Below are 17,347 nucleotides of genomic sequence, written 5' to 3'. Positions count from 1 at the left end.
TAAATAGTGACCATCTATTTATTTACCGGTCAATGTGATACAAGATGAAAAACAAAGAAAAAAGAGAGAGAAATCCGAGTTACTCACTCTTGTTGTGTAAGCAGCTTCCGGATCATCCTCTAGAACACGTGAGAGTCCAAAGTCGGAAACCTTACACACCAAATTACTGTTGATCAAGATGTTCCGAGCAGCAAGGTCTCGGTGAACATAGCCCATGTCTGACAGGTACTTCATGCCAGATGCTATCCCTCGAAGCATCCCAACGAGCTGGATAACTGTAAACTGGGCATCATGTTTCTGCGAAGTATTTCAAATGTACAATTAAGATGTGCTACTATCTCCCAAAGATATGTATTTTTTAGTTAAAATATCACATTCGGAATTTTCTAACTACATGCATTTTGGTTCTAAGCACTTAAGAGTATGGATACAAGGATAAAACAAAGTAACACAGTGGCTGCATTATCAAATACTTTGTAACAAGAAGTATCCAAATATTCTTTGACTTGAAGTTCAGAATTAGGACCTTCCTAGTCTTTATGTGACATGAAAACTCTTCCTCAGAAACATTTAGGTAAAGAACAATAAAATGAAATGGATCTTCTGGCTATTTTAGGTTGATATTTTTTGTTTGATTGAATTTTCATTCTTCCTTCTAGGCTTCCAGATATTTTATGAATCGCTTCAAATAAAGTGGATGTTAAATTTTTAATTATCATCATAAATAATTAGTTTCTATTTGTTGAAAATATTTCTTAACCATTTGTGTTGCTACCCAATCCTGAGTTGTAAGTCATGAAATAGAAAGCAGTAGGAGACAAAGTCCTCTAGTCCTAGATTTAGAAAAGCTTCCAATCAACTTGGATCAAAATAAAAACATATAGTTTATAATGTATAGATAATTTATTAATATAAAATTCCATGTCTAATTAAACCTCTACAAACTATAATTTAAAAGAAAATGTATTATAATAGTTTAAATCACTTGATTATTTGTGAAGTATGTTTGTGAGATACTTGCTACTGAAAATTTTACTTGGCTAGTGAATATTAGAAATTAAATTTCTAATATTAGAATATTAGAATATTTCTAATTCTTAGAAAATTTAGAATTTTCCTTCACGCTTATGAATGATACTACATATTTAATCTATCTATCTAATCATCTATCATCTCCCTATCTCAATTTATATATTAATAGTACTAAAAGAACTTTGATGACAGGACTTCTTTGTCTTTTCTTATCACCTGTAGTGGCATGTAATCGGAAGTGTCTTGAACTTTATAAAATTTTTGAACATAATATTTGTTGAAATATATTAAAATTTAATATATTGAATATATTATATTGGCATGTAGTATGCTAAAATTTATTAAAGTATAAGGCTTTCAAATTTAAAGGCTTAAAATATATAACGAAAATTATATCTCTAAATTGGGAATGTATATTTAGCATTATAGCAAATACTTTCTGGGTGGACAGCACTATGTGAGAGGTAGATGGTCTATCTTACAGCAGACTGAGATTACTTTAAATATAGAAAAGGGAATACTTTTGTCTTACATCAATATTTTTTACATCTTGCTTTAGGGTTCTTTTTATTTTTATCTTAACTGGTGGAAATCTTGACAGTACAAAAAGGTTGAAGAATGTGGTTTGTTTTAAAAATATAAATCATTAACATTTGAATGCTACAAAATAAAGATGCAGTTTTATGGTCTTCTTCTTGCTATTTAGCCTCCAAAAGTTCAGTTTTACTTTAAATTTAGATTACCTAATCACTTGGCATGATATTAGAGACTGTCTCTAACATTTTCAGCAATGTATGCATAATGTGTATGTGTGTGCATGTATGTATATACATGCATACACATATGTATATATATATGCACATATAAAATCATTTACTTACACGTAAGAAACTGTCCAATGAACCATTTTCCATGTATTCAGTGACAATCATAACTGGCTTACCTAGATATATGGCAAATAAAAAATTAAATATATAATCATCACAGTTTAACAAATATCAGGCAATGGACTTATACGTACACTTTGATACACCCAATGAATACAGAGATGTAAGAACTTTTCCTGTCCTCCAAAAGTTGCTATTTAAAAAAAACACCTTAGGTTTCAATAGAAAATATAACTTAAAAAACCAAAAGTTGGAGAAGATTGGTTTTCAGAACAAAGGCTCATAACCTACAGTTGGTTTATTTGGCATGATTTTCAGTGAATACAAAATATGCCCCTTTCCTCTTTTTAACTAATTGCATCTAACTTAATCTTCAAAATCAAGTATTTCTGCCTTCAAGCCCAAGATAAAGTCAGGAATTCAACATGTATTTATTCTGTCCATAGGTATTTACCAAGCTATGTGCTAGGTATTCTCTTTTGTGCTGGTTAGTTTCAGGCTAATAGATCAAAATTCCTGCTTTCATGGATTCTATATAGAAGTTGTACTAAAAAGTTAATAATAATTATAGTCTTTTACCTGTATTTAACACATTAAAATTACAAAATACTTGCTATATTTAATAGGAAAATAAAACTGAAATTAAAATTGCTATTGGCAGTAACTTGTAATAACCATTTTGGAAATATGTGGCCTTAAGTACCAGTAAACCTTTAACCCAACATTTTAATGTATTTATATAGCACTTATTATGTGCAAGGTACTGGTTTAATTATTTTATATATGTTAACATTTTAATTATTATTTCCATTTTACACATGAGAAAACTGAGACACAGAGGTTAATTAACTAACTCAGCGTCACACAGTTAACAAGTCATAAAGCCAAAAGTTGCAACCTGAACACTATTACTCTTAGAAATTTATACTGACAGAAACATTTAAAATATGATAAAACATCAGAAACAAAGTGCCAAGCATATTGAATATATAGAGCTACAAATAGAATAAATGTTCAACCATAGGTAATGATTTAGTCAATTGTTGTATGTCAATTTTATGGATCATTTTCAATTAAAATGATGACTCTGAAGACTGTAGCACTTTAGATAATTACTATAGGATAATGTTATGAAAATATAACTAATATTAGCTGAAAATATAACTATAGATGCATTATGATAGTAACTGGGAAAATAACTTACACAACAAAGATTTGAAAAAGAAAGAGAAATATACAAAATAAATGTTTTTGATATACAGGAAACACCAGTAATGTTTTTTTCATAATTAGAACTGTGTAACATTACATTAGGCACTTGATATATGTTACATCACACTTAATTCTCACAGCATACTTATATTTTAGTAATATGCACTCTTCCAACTTTACCTTTCCTCTCCTGAAAGCATTGCAGATTTAAACAATTTATTATAGTAAAATAATGAGTTAGTAGTTAAATAAATCCTAAACATGACTCTATCTGATGTCAAAGCCTACATATATTACTACATTGTAATTCTCTTACTTTACTGTTGTGATAATATTGCTTTAATTATAAATCCATCATGTTACAAGAAGAGGGAAAATCACTTCTGTTTTAAGTCCAGAAGACCTAAGTCTTAACTGAGTACTGCTAAAAGAACGTAAGCAAATAATAGATTTTAAAAATCTATTTACTTTCATAAGTGAAAAGTATTAATTTATACTTGTATGAATTGTTACATGAATGTTATGTTTATTGTATTTAGTAACTTGAAAATATCCCAGGAAGTATGTCTTATTTACTGAGGTGAGAAAAAACTATTTAAATTCTATAAAAATGTTCACATGTTATAATCAATAGATAAATTGATCTATTTTCTATCAAAATAAGATTGGTTTAGTTGTATATTTTATGTACCTCATCATGTAAATCTAATTAATATAATAATATCTAAAAAGTTCTTTTAGCCAAAACCTTGAGCCTCTCTAGAACTATTTTTTCAAAATTCTACCTAAACTTTAACTGGAAAATATTTAGAAAGAAAAGGAAAATTCACTGTTCCCTTGGAAACTTTGATCTCTCCTGAACTAGTATCCGATGCCTAAAGACTGGTCCCAGAGACCAGGCCTGAAAGGAAATGAATGAATGAATGAACAAAATCCTGCATATGCATGTTCTCCATAAATCACCATCAGTTTCTGTCTTCCTTCCTTAATACAATTCTGGGAAGAATAATACGCTATCAAAATTCAATGCATACTTCAAGTGTAGTCACAGATATTTTGCTTCACACTGCCAACTCTCAATAATATTGGCCAGTTACTATATTTTTGTACTACTCAGACCTTTGCTTATCACTCCTTTCCTTCTGGCTCCCAGCCTATGGCCATTTCATTTCTCATTAGCATGTCTAGTAGAATGTTTGGCAAGGGAAATAAAAGTAGCTGAAAAATCAAACCAGTCAATTAAGTCAAAGCCCCATGACCATTCAGAAATCAGATCAGGCTGCATTTAACTCTATAATTTAGGTATTTATAAACACATCAGTTAAGATGGGCAAGTCTGAAAATGTGCTTTGCATTAAGTTCAAAGATTCAGCAAAGTAAATGTACAAAGAATAAACAGAATTACAAATATTCTACCTTGGAAAGCAGTATCTTAACTTAGAGTTTCCCCTGTGATTTTGATTATGATAAATAGGGTTAAAGAAAAAGAGACTGCAATAGTGGTGAGAACTAGTTCTAACATAGTGAAAAATTATTTATAAAATGCCAGCTCATCTTCACATTATGCCATATATTTGTACTCAAGTTTACATGCTCTTTCATGTTATTTTGATTTACAAATGACATGATCACCTTCCTGGAGACAGAGCCTATTATCATTCACTGCTCTTGGAGACTCCAAAACACATCTCGGTCTCCATACTAAACTCAATAAAAGTACTGTTCTATGACTCACTGAAATGAGAGTCTATGGGGATGGTCATGCTGGAGACTCAGACTTGTGGGGGGAGGGGAGGAAAGGGCATTTATTGAAACCTTAAAATCTGTACCCCCATAATATATCGAAATAAAAAAAAATGAACAAAGCAAAATTTGCAGTAGAGTGGCACTTTTGTTCTTAAATTGACTTCAGTATAAATAAAATGATGAGCCTTCACAACTGTAGAGTAAAGGGAAGAAAATCAGTCTGTTACAATCAGTTCATTTCCCCAACTATCCCCAGTGGCTCAGAGATATTACTAATCATTGAATCACTGCTTGATGACAGAAGAAATGTGATTCAAAACGTCTAAGAATTCCAGATTCAGCAGTGGCTATTTCACCACAACATTCTTAACCACATTGTCTATAAAAAGAAGAGTAAGGTAACATGTGTGAGAGAAATAAAATGTCAGTCAAAAATATTTTCTTGGCCGGGCGCGGTGGCTCACGCCTGTAATCCTAGCTCTCTGGGAGGCCGAGGCGGGCGGATTGCTCGAGGTCAGAAGTTCGAAACCAGCCTGAGCAAGAGCGAGACCCCGTCTCTACTATAAATAGAAAGAAATTAATTGGCCAACTAATATATATATATACAAAAAATTAGCCGGGCATGGTGGTGAATGCCTGTAGTCCCAGCTACTTGGGAGGCTGAGGCAGCAGGATTGCTTGAGCCAGGAGTTTGAGGTTGCTGTGAGCTAGGCTGACGCCATGGCACTCACTCTAGCCTGGGCAATAAAGTGAGACTCTGTCTCAAAAAAAAAAAAAAAAAAAAAAAAAAAAATTTTCTTTGCAATTTTAAAATAAATGTTGGTTTTTAGATTTAACTATTTTTCTTTGGACATAAAAATATTTACCAATTATTGAAATATTATAAATTAGTGAAATTTGATTCATTTCTAAAGAAAATACTATTAACTCTTATTAACAACAGTAATTGTATCTAATGCTTTCCATCTTATTTTCAAAAGATTTAAACATATGGTAATACATGAATGTAATTTATAAAATCAAAATCATTGACCTTAGAAGCTAGTATATATAATTAGAATCAGAGTGGAAGCAAAAAAAAAATCATAAACAGTAAAAGGAGAGTTGAAGAAAATTGACAAAATGTGCCTTACTATTTCCAGAAAAGAAGACTTGAATCATTTTTGATGAGAAAGAAGATGTTTTAGTTATAAATTTTCATATATTAGATCAAACTAACTGATAAAATGAATGAATGAAGGTATTTTTTTTCTGTGTGTTTCTCATTAAATCATTATAAAAATATAGGGCAATGTCTTCCAAATTCCATTTGAATCAAGACATTACTCTGTTGAAATTACCCCTATTACATCTACTGGTCTGAGTTAATGAGAGCACAGGCCAGCTCCATTTGTGTGTAGTTCTCAGTCCAGCACCTAGTAGTGTGCCAGTTACAATTTATCAGATTATGTCTATAATTTCAGACTGGCTGTAGACAATCTTTCTCTTCAAAATTAGACTGATAAACACTTTCTCCAAGTCTTCTTTAACCAATCATATTTTATGAATCCGAATGCATAGAATGCTTTACACTAAGCTGGTTTAAATTTTTAAAATTTATTTATGCTTAACTTGAAACAAAATTTAATATCTTTGTACACAAAAGCTATAGCTTACTCTCCCTTACTCCAGTCAGAGCTGAGTCACACAGTAGGTGCAATTAATGAATATAGAGTTCTGAATATGTTTGACTTGATTTCATAAAAAGTTTTGGTTTTTCCTTTTAAAACTTTATACCTTTTATTTATTTGTTTGTGTAATTTGAAAAGTATAAGATCTTCAGTATAGTACTGAATTAAGTAATGATAGCAGGCTTGATGTTCCTATTTTAAAATATATCTTAATGTTTTATTATTGAATATAATGTTTGTTTTGTTTTGGGAGTATTTACATACCTTTATCAGGCAAACATATTCTCTATATATGCTAATAAGAAAAATTAAAATAGAATTTTATACATCTATTGAGATTGATTTTTCTTTTACTACAAATATTGTAATTTTTGTAATTACTAAGCATTAAACCAACTTTGGGCATAAAATAGTATTTTTAACACGGTAGATATGATATCACAATTCATTACAATGAATTGTTATTTTTCTTTCTGATAACAGTTGTATAGCTTGGTATCAAGATATTACTAGCCTTATGAGTTAGTGGTGTTTTGTTTCTCCCTTTCTGCAAAAGTTTGTGTAAGATCAGGCTTACTCAGCTATTACACTAGTGCATCATTATATTTTGTCTTCCTTTATGAGAGTTATTTTATTTTTAAACTAGTGACCTATAAAGAAGAGTCTTGGACACATGCAAATCATTCTCCAACAAATTTTGTGATTTGTATTTAATTTTTCAAAAACATCAGAAAATCTTGCTATCTGTATAACTGAGGAAAATATACATCTTATACTCTTATTATAATTCAAATGTGGCCAAGTCTTCCAAGAGACATAGGTGAACAGTGATGAAGAAATAAATTTTTGTAAACATGTAAAAATGACATTACTGTCTTATTTTTTTCTCTAATTTATTGAGCAGATATTTTCATAATTTTGTTGATGTGGACACTTAGACATGTTCTGAACTCATTTATCAATCTGAAATTATGAATGCATGATATAAATTTGTGTCACCAGAGTTTCCAAAATGTTTTATTTTTACAAACTATTTCTGTAAATCACTACTAAAATAAGCACAACATATGTATTGTCTATTAAGAACATGACATGAAGTGTTATACCTTTGAGATAAACGCAGAAGGAAACTTTTAGAGAGAAGCAAAAGAGAAATAACAAAATTTGGCATTGTTATTAAATAATGACATCTTATTCCAGCAATGTTTCCTCATCCTAAGTGCAGGAACTAGGAAAGTGCAAACCAATGGTTAAGGTTTTGGTGCAAAGTGGATACTAACAACAGTATAGATATGTTTTAATTATCAGAAATCCTCTTAGTGTTCTGCCCATGCCATTTCTCAGTAATGCAAGGTTACAGTTAAATTGTATGGTAGTTTTTTTTTTTTTAATTTTTAGAAAATAATCCAAAGGAAAAAATACATCAATATCATCCAATTCCTTCTATTTTACTAGGTGAAAAGTGGCCAATGAATAGTATCCTTGGATCTTGAACATCATTTGACTAATGGTGTGATGGCAGAGATATTAAACATTTGCTAAAAACAAATTCCATCCTTTTGAACTTCAACCAAAATTGATAACACGTGTTAGTACCTAGTTCTGAGCAGAGTTTGTACCCCTAGCTTTCTGCTACTTTGAAGATCAGAGACTCTCTCACCTTCTCTTGTTTAAGACTATCAGGCTCAAAATGTACCATTAAAATTGTTTATGGCTCAATTCAAATAAATTAAAATATGATAAAAAGCTTTCTTTAAATGATTTGAAAATGATACATTATATTAGAACTTATGTTCAAAGCACAGTTTAATAGCAATAATAAAAAAATTATCTTTGAGCAAAAAAAGAATTATTTTCAAGATTTTTTTCTATACACCCATAGTAATTGGTAAAATCTTGAACTTTACCAGAGAGGCAATTTAGATTTGCATAATCTTTTGTCATTTAATGTATTCTTACATGATCTCATTTGATCTTAAAAATATCTAGAAATAAAAATGTGGTACTATTAATTCCATGTTACAAGTGAAGAACTATCTGTGAATAATTTGCAGGAGGTCTCACAACTAGTAAGGATGAGTCAGAACTTGAATTCAGATCAATGATACTTATCAATCAGATCAATATCTTCTCTAGATATTGACATGCTTTTTTTCTTTTTAAATACAGTTTTTTAAATTAAGTTATAAGTTCTGCATCACTCTAGTGTGTGTGTATATTTGTTTCTGAACTCTGTAGGTATATTGTTCTGGAAGTCATATAGTCTCAGGAAACACAGAAAACAACAGAAAAATAAATATCATCTTTTGGAGAAAAATTGCCATATTTATGTATTAAATACAACCTATTAACTTCATCATAAGGAGTTTCTATTTCTTCTCAGATGTTACAGGGTGCCAGACTTAGAGCTTATAAATATGCCACTAAGGAGTCCAAAAATCTAATTCTATGGCTACTACTCTATTATGTTTACAATATATGAGATGACTGGGATTTATATAGTCAGATTTGGCAGCTTCTTACATGCTTATTTGACCAGAGAGATATATCAAATTTAGAACTCTCACCCTAAGAATAAGGCAGTTGTAATCCATATAAAAAATGTTAAAGAGTTAGACTTGAATAAGATATTTATAATGTATAATATCTTCAATTTTTGAAGGTAACTTTTAGTGCATTTTTCTGCATTTTTGTCTTAGAGACTTATGGATTTCTTTGGTTACCATAATTTATAATTATTTCATTTTTATATCTAAGAAAATTTGCTACCATAATTATAGTTCAATGTTGCTTTTCATTCAGTACATGGTTTCATAGGAAATAGCAAAATACAATGGGTACTTTCAATAATTCGTAACTCTGGGAAGAAAACCATCAACCTATGTTTGATATAATAATAGAGCCTATTAGGATAAGCTTAAATTTAAACCTAACATTTGTTTGATAGTGATTTTTATCTTATTTTTTCTGAGTTGTAGGTGTTGGAGAAGATAGGGGATAATCCTGTCCACATCAAAATGTAGTTGTTTTCTTTATTATTCCCTGAGTGATGCAAGCAGTTATAAAATTGCACTTCTTTGAAAAATGAATTCATTTTTATAAATTGTACACTAAGGAAGACACTATTCTTTCCTTCTTTCCTTCCTTCATCAATTAATCAATCTTTCATTCTTCAACATTGGTAAATTAAGTGTCTACTTTAATCCAGGGTCTATTTTGGTCACTGACCATCAAATTACTTGGATTCTTGCCATCTTTGAGAGTTTATATCTTGTTTTAGGTATTAAGGGTTATTGATTTTCTCCAGAAATTTTCTGAAGCTTGAAGAATGCCTTTCCATGATCAAGTTGTTAGAGAAGATTTAAAAAATCAAAATATAAAAGAATAAGACAAAGGGAAAAAATAGAAATCTGTTTTAGTCCAGAGATGAGGATAAAGATGAAATAAACAGAATAAGTCCCCATGCTATGTCTAACACTTTCTAGTTGTACAAGCTACTTACCCTTTACAATTATTGTTTGCTCAAATGTAAAAGAGAAATTATCACATCTCATTCAAGCATTAGTGGTAAGAATGAAATGATGCCATAGTATTATGGCAGGCACATAACACATACTTCATAATAAAAAACTTGAAAAATTGAGAGTTAGAAGAATGGTTGCATAGGTACCAGTGAGTTTTCTCTTCCCAGGAGGATCAAGACCTGAAGGACCACCACTTGATTAGGATGTCATGGAAGGCAATGAATGGGTAAATGACATTAAAATGCAGTGAGATATAGTACAGTAATTCTATAGATACAAAACAGCATAGCCTTGTCCAGAAGGAACAAAAGATTCATACATATTCCCAATCCTTACTACTGCTACCAAGTACTTTTATTATTAATTGAAAACATTTAAAAATATGTTTTTCAAAAGAAAATTTTTCAATGTTACTATTAATATAACCTTATTTTTAGGAGCAAAGAAGCAAAAAAAAATACTTCTTACAAGAATTAACAGGAGCATGGGGTCTGTGGTTAAATATTCTACATTGTTAAATTCTTAATCCCACTTACTATACATAAAGATTTGAAAGAACACCAAAGTATCTAGAAGTAAAAATTTCAAGTGTACCATACTCTCATGAGGAAGGAAATGCCTTTTTAATCACACTAAAGTGAAAATATATATTAGTACCATTTGGAAAATACTCTAATGTAATGTTAAAGGGAAATATCATTGTGAAAAACATAATGAGTAATGTCTGTTGGTAACCATAGAGCATGTAAATGTGGTGCCAATGAATTATCCCCTAAAGGATGCCAAATTCCCTGCCATATGTTGTCTTTCACTCTAAGGAGTATGATGCCAATTTTGCTTATTCTTCATTCTGTGCTTTAAAATCTTTGAGAAAAAAAAGTCCCGTAGCATTCTCAAGAGGTTTCCATTGGGATTAGAGCCAAAAATCACAGATCTGCCTCACAGGATGCCTTTTGAGCCTGGCTGGAGAAACTATCATGGAAATAAGTTCATATCTCTATCACGGGCCATGAGCCAGAGATTCCCCAGAGCAGTCAAGAACCCACCTGTGACCCCAGATCAGAACTATTTAAAATCCACAGAGAACCAAGAAAAGGCCTTGAGTTTATAGTGATCCTAGTCTTTAAAGCTCAGAAGCATTTCCAAGACTCCCACATTTTTCCTAAAGCCAGGGTTGCGGGGGCTAGGTAAAGATTTGGAAACTTAAATCAAACTGGTGAACAATAAAAGAGAAGGCAGCTAGCTGGGTGTTCCTGTCAAAATTGAGTCATTGTTTTTCCTTGCTACTCTACATAACTGAGAGTTCTCCACAGTTCTCTTCTTAATTATCGTTTAGTCACCATGTCTTTATATAAGTCTAATGTCTAGCTCCTAATATTATTTTTAAGATCTAAAATAGCACTCTTAATATAATACTGGTAAAATATCTTTGCTCTATTATCAAAGAGAGGCACATTAATCCTAAACTGATCTTTCTGTTAGAATTGAGATACTTATGAAAAAAGATAAAAATTCTTAAATGGTTGAATTTGGGTTTAAACAACCTTTGCTCAACATACACAAAGGCAAGCCTTATGACTGACTTACTTTTAGTAACAACTCCTTCCAGTCGAATGATATTGGGATGGTCAAACTGTCCCATAATGCTTGCTTCTCCCAGGAAGTCTCTCCTCTGCTTTTCTGTGTAGCCTACTTTCAGGGTTTTGATGGCCACTGAAATCTCTTTTTTTGAAGGCAGTTTTAAGCGGCCACTGCACACTTCTCCAAATTCACCTGTTAGAATGCAGAAGGACAACAAGAAAATGGGAGGAATTGCACAATAAAAAATTATCAATAAAGAGCAACTGCTTTGTCTCAATAATTTCATTAAAAATATTTGTGTCTTTGACCTACAAGGTGTACACTATAGTGCTCCAAATTATTTTGGTTGATAATAACATAACACTGCCTAGGAAACTTTAGGATATACATATCCTGATGGAAAATGGACCTTGTAAGAAGCCACATATATCTTAAAGTACCACACAATAAAATCATGCAAAATGAAAAAACAAGAGATAAGTTGAAAGCTGCATCTACTAGATTTTACCCCTTGTTCTCATAGTTACGATTATTTCAGGGTAATTAACAGGACAGCAAAGATAGTGATTGAAGTTGAACACTGGATTAAATTTCAGATGTGTTTATTCTGTTTTTACCAAGAGGGCCAATTGGGCTTTATACTCAGACTCTCTGAAAAGGAGAATGAAGGCATCTGCTATCAATTCATGTTATTGGAGTATTGGTGTGTTGCCTTACTGACATAATGGCTATAAAGTTCTTCAGGCTTCTGGAAGGAAAATAACAATATAACAGTGTCAAATAAAACATAGTATGTCTTATCTAAAGATTTACTATAGACTTATTTTCTTAGACATAATATCTTCAATAAAAAATACCTTAAATGTGCTATTAGTCCAGAATTTCTTGAATATGGAGTATAGCTTACTTTTAAATATTCTAGCCAAATTGATATAAAATTGTCTAGAACTATGATGGGCACTACCTTCAGTATATATTGTTACTGAGAAGATTTACCAACATTCTTTCATTAGATTTTGAGCTTCCTTCAAGAAGAGGCCCTTCTACATTTACTCCTCTGTCCCCACACTGCCCTAAAGATTGCTACAAAGTAGTGCCACAGAATGCTTCTTGTGCACAGGACTTCTAATACTGTGTGGATTATTAGATCTGTTTTGTACATTAGATGATGGTTAATATTAAATGATAGTTTTTTTCTGAAATATTGTAGGATTAATTACATGGTTAATATTTTTTGCTCTTGATGGAATGAAATAACATTCTTGGTCCAACTTTCTCACTAGAGTTTTTTTATGAGCTTCCTTCCCTATATGAAAGCCAGAGAAAGTGATGTGATTCTACTCTATTTTTGTGTTCAAGTAAGTGGTTAGACTCACAAAAGTAGCAGTTGTCTTATTGATTTACCAATGACATAACTACAAATGGCTTGTCTTTCTCCAGGAAACTTTTACTTCCCTCAGACCTGACTCTTTCCCAGGAATCCAGTCTTGACACAGTTTTCACAGCAATGCCGTTTTCTGTAACTTGGCAACATCACTTAAAGTTCAAAAGCAGATATTTATGAATTTATTTTAAAAATACTCATCAACTATTAACAGTATAGCAGACAGTATGAAACACACAAAGATATAATGGTGAACAAGGCAAGAGTAGTTTATTTTTGAGTAAATGTAATGAAAATAATGTTATCTGCAGCTACAGTGTTCCTTAGAATACAAGGAGAATTAGGGAGCAGAACTTGAGAAAGTTCATTGATCTTGCTAACTCCAAGGGAGAATATGTCATTATAAATGCTATAGAGTGTTAGAAGAAGAGAAATCGTAGGGAATGCAAATAAATTCTAGAATTTGTAGCCAAGCGTTGTCATGTATTACATGTGTGATTTTAAGGGAGTAACTTAACCTCTGTGTGCCTGTTTCCTTATCTATAACATGGGGACACCAATTGTGTCTACCTCATAAAACTGTTGTGCAGTTAAAAAAAATTAATGTATCTAAAGCACTGGAAAAAATGTCAGACACATAGTAAGTGTCAACTGTTAGTCACTATGTATCTCTCTGAGTTCAGATCTACCTTAAGAAGGATAAATTATCTATCTACCTATCAAGAGTTTCTGTTTAGATCAAACTGATAAATAAATATAAAGGAGCTTTATAAAAGGCCAAATACTATGTTAATGTAACAGATGGTTATGATGATGATAGTAATAACATAGTTCATGTCATACTGGATAAGCATTTATAGAAAGAACATTTTGTAAGAATAAGGGAGAGAGTTCAAATTTCAACTGGGAAATTTGGATACATGCACATGAACATATATAATTACCTTCAAAATTCATGAAACAGATTAGTAAGGCTAATTTTTAAAAATCACAAAATTTAGTAATGTGTTTATTTCATCAGAAAATACTAGAAATGGTCTCCAATATATTTTACAAGATGTAGAAATGCTAAATACTAATTCAATTCTCTTTATAATAATTTAAAGTAACTGTTGGAAAAGTTTTAAAAGACTGGGAAAACACAAATCCCAATCTCTCCATCTAGCCAAGTTTTATATTGTCTTATTCAATTAACTTTGTATTCATAAGAAAGAAAATTTAGATCCTGTTGTTTCTAAGCATAAACTATCAGATCTTGATTTCTTTTAGTTTAATAAGTACAGCAGTTTTTATTTGCCTTTTGAAATATGCATACTTTATGAGAATGTGCATTGTATTCTGATTTAAGATGTAAAATGTAAAAGCTGCTCAAAATAAAACTTCTTACTTTAATTTCATTTAAAGTAGAGGAATAAAATCTACATGTATGTAAGTAGAATGACTCTTCTCCTAAACTAGTCTCAAAGCCCACTCTCCCACTGTTTTGGTAAGACAAGCCCAATGCTTATTTGTCACAGAAGTACTCTACATGAATTATCTAATTTAATCTTCACAAAAATTCTATGAAGAAGGCATATTGTGACCTGCGACATCTAATATGAGATTTGAATTTGGAAAGTACAAGATTCAAATTTGGGTTTCCCATTTTGATGTGACCACAGCCATTTAAATTCTCAGCTTTTGCTTTCTTATGTGCTGAAATGGAAATATCTATCTAAAGGCTAATAAAATCAAATATCATGTGAATGCCTACCATAAATTAAGGGCTTAATAAATATTTATTTCTTCAGAAATTTCTAATATTTAATCCTTGAAAGAATCATTGGATTGAAGGACAAAAATAGGAATTTTAGTCATGAATTCCTCATTAATAGAAATCTTCTTCAAGAAAGTTTATTCACAACTGAGTTTTAATTTTATTATTTGCAATATGGGTTTAATTCTGATGATTCAATCTATAAATTAGAGTTTTTCTTACATCTATTAATTTATATAAAATCTCTGGCAGAAAATTAAAGAACTAGCAGAGAGAGAGAGAAAGAGAGAGAGAGAGAGAGAGAGAAAGAGAGAGAGGAGAGAATCTTTCCATTAATTTAATTAACTGTGAATGTCACGTCATTGGTTGAAAAGGTTAGCCTTTCTAACAATGGAAGATAGTTATTAATCAATTTAGCATAATTATTACATTTTTATGAATACTATTACATTATATTAAAAAATTTAAAAGGATGTGGGAAGTAGGTAAAAGTGTATGTATGAAACAAGTGTGGCATTTGTTGATTGTTATTGGAGCTATTGTAAAAATTAGTAAATGCAGGTTCATTATAGTATGATACTATTTCATCTACTTTTATACATATTTTAAATCTTACAAAACAAAAATGTTTGAAAAATTAGTAGTTATTAAAGTTTTGATTTCATATTCTTTCTTGGTAATGATCACCTTCTGAAGGCTAATCAGAACAATCTAGAATTGGGTATGTAACCTTTTCCTCCTCTTATCAGATTCTCCAGTTGAGTATGCAAAGTCCTTGTGTTGCATTTGCTACTACAGTTTCCACCCTGGACAAAAGTGTGCTCTTGTGGGGAAACAATACAACCTGCCAAACAAAAGCTCTCTGCGTCGTGCCGCTGTTTGTAAAGCAGCACTGTAGAAATGAAACCGTTATCAATCTCTACCTGTTTTGGCACTGGATTACCACAGATGTACAGTAAATGTGTAGACTCTCAAGTCTTAGATTGTAAAAAAGGAGTAGCAACTCAATTTTCCTGCTATTAACACAGTTTCATAGTTTAATAGTTTAATATTACCCACATAGTTTTAGATGCATAAGACATTAAGAAAATCATAGAGAAGCTTTAGTAAATTGTCATCTTATTTAGATAATATGAATTACTCAAGTCGTCCTGTTTGCATATTAACTACTGCTTGAATTTTAAATACTGCTTTGGTATATAGAAAAGGAAACAAAATTATATGCACATTTTGTAAAGAAGCATCAGTCATAAATATATATAGTACTTGCAGAAAATGTGATCTAATATGTTATACATAATTCAATGAGTTAATTTCTCAATCTTCACTCTAATTCCTGCATCAACATAGCTAGTTTGTGTTTAAGAGAAGCACTGAAGGATGAGATGATGGTGCAAAACTCTTTATTGTTGAGCATGGTTCAATTTTACTTTTTAATGGTAGTTTTCTGTTCATGCTTACTGCACATCGTATGGCTGTTCATGTGTTTCTGTGTAAGGGTATCAAATGCTATTTTACAAATCAATAAAATTTTTCTTGGAAATATGCAACTGCTATTAATAATCACTTCATAGTTAGTAATGAGCTTATAATTGAGTAAATTAATAATTAAAACAAAGAGATGCCTGTATAAACACAGCTTTAACATAAATTAAGAAAATGTGCAGTTAAGCCAATATTAAACTGGAACACTTTTTGTTATTTAAAGTATCCACTCAAGATAGTTGTGATGAAATTCATATAAAATGTTATGATTTTATTTTGTATCATTTGGTTTTTATAATTCCAAAGAAGATTCTAAAATTGAAAATCAAAATTTTCAATTATTGGGCATGTCTAAAGTGAGACACACTTTTATCCCATTATCCCTATTTAGCCAAATAAGCTTTGTGACACATGATCAGCATAGTCATGGGAAGATTGAGTCGTTGCTGCTGCCACCTCTGAAATTCAATAAATAAAAGGCAGCCATGGTCTGTGAGTCTGTAAGTCTGGCACCTTTGAAATCATTACATTCCATTAAATGCTCCATTTATTTATTGCTTGCCTTTGATCATGAAATCAGATTTTCCCCTTTCCATAGCAATATACTAGGCATCAGAGACAGAGCAATCTCAGGTAGTATTCTTATTCACAGTCCTGAACTTGTGATGTACGTGCAGTATTAGGTGGGCAGTAGGATTACTGAGTTCGTTACCTGCTCCAACGACTTTGTCAATGGATATGTTGGTGGCGTCCAATTCCTTGGCAAATTCATGAACTGCTTGTGTAGGGTCTTCATATGTATGTGGGTCAACATAAGTCCTGAGTCCTGGAAGTTTTACTGTTTAAGAAAAGGAAGAAAGGCATTACTTTAGCTAGATTTATAACTTTTCTGAGCAAATTTTCAGATAACATTACTGGTTAAAAAAAGTCCTAACACCAATAAGATGTACAATTTTAGTTGATTCTGTGGGATCATAGAAACTGGCAGAGATATTGGACTCAGTGTTGAGATATTTAAGAAAAGAAGTTCTCCATGATGAAATATAAAGAAGAAGCACACAGAAGAATTT

At 31.2% G+C, this 17,347-nt stretch overlaps 1 protein-coding gene across 1 annotated transcript in view; it reads right to left on the bottom strand.

Annotated features, from left to right (window-relative positions):
• Window positions 1-17,347, bottom strand: part of EPHA3 (EPH receptor A3) — a 340,388-nt gene that overhangs the window by 41,164 nt on the left and 281,877 nt on the right. The window contains exons 10-13 of the mRNA XM_012750987.2: window positions 16,990-17,115; window positions 11,659-11,844; window positions 1,914-1,975; window positions 88-297 (exon numbers count right to left, since the gene is read on the bottom strand). Coding sequence (XP_012606441.2) covers window positions 88-297; window positions 1,914-1,975; window positions 11,659-11,844; window positions 16,990-17,115 — 584 coding nt within the window. The remainder of the gene's footprint in view (window positions 1-87; window positions 298-1,913; window positions 1,976-11,658; window positions 11,845-16,989; window positions 17,116-17,347) is intronic.

The sequence above is a fragment of the Microcebus murinus genome, chromosome 1 (assembly GCF_040939455.1).
Source record: "Microcebus murinus isolate Inina chromosome 1, M.murinus_Inina_mat1.0, whole genome shotgun sequence".
Lineage (NCBI taxonomy): Eukaryota > Metazoa > Chordata > Mammalia > Primates > Cheirogaleidae > Microcebus > Microcebus murinus.
Note: the sequence above shows the minus strand (reverse complement) of the source record. Positions and strands in the feature narration are given on the sequence as shown.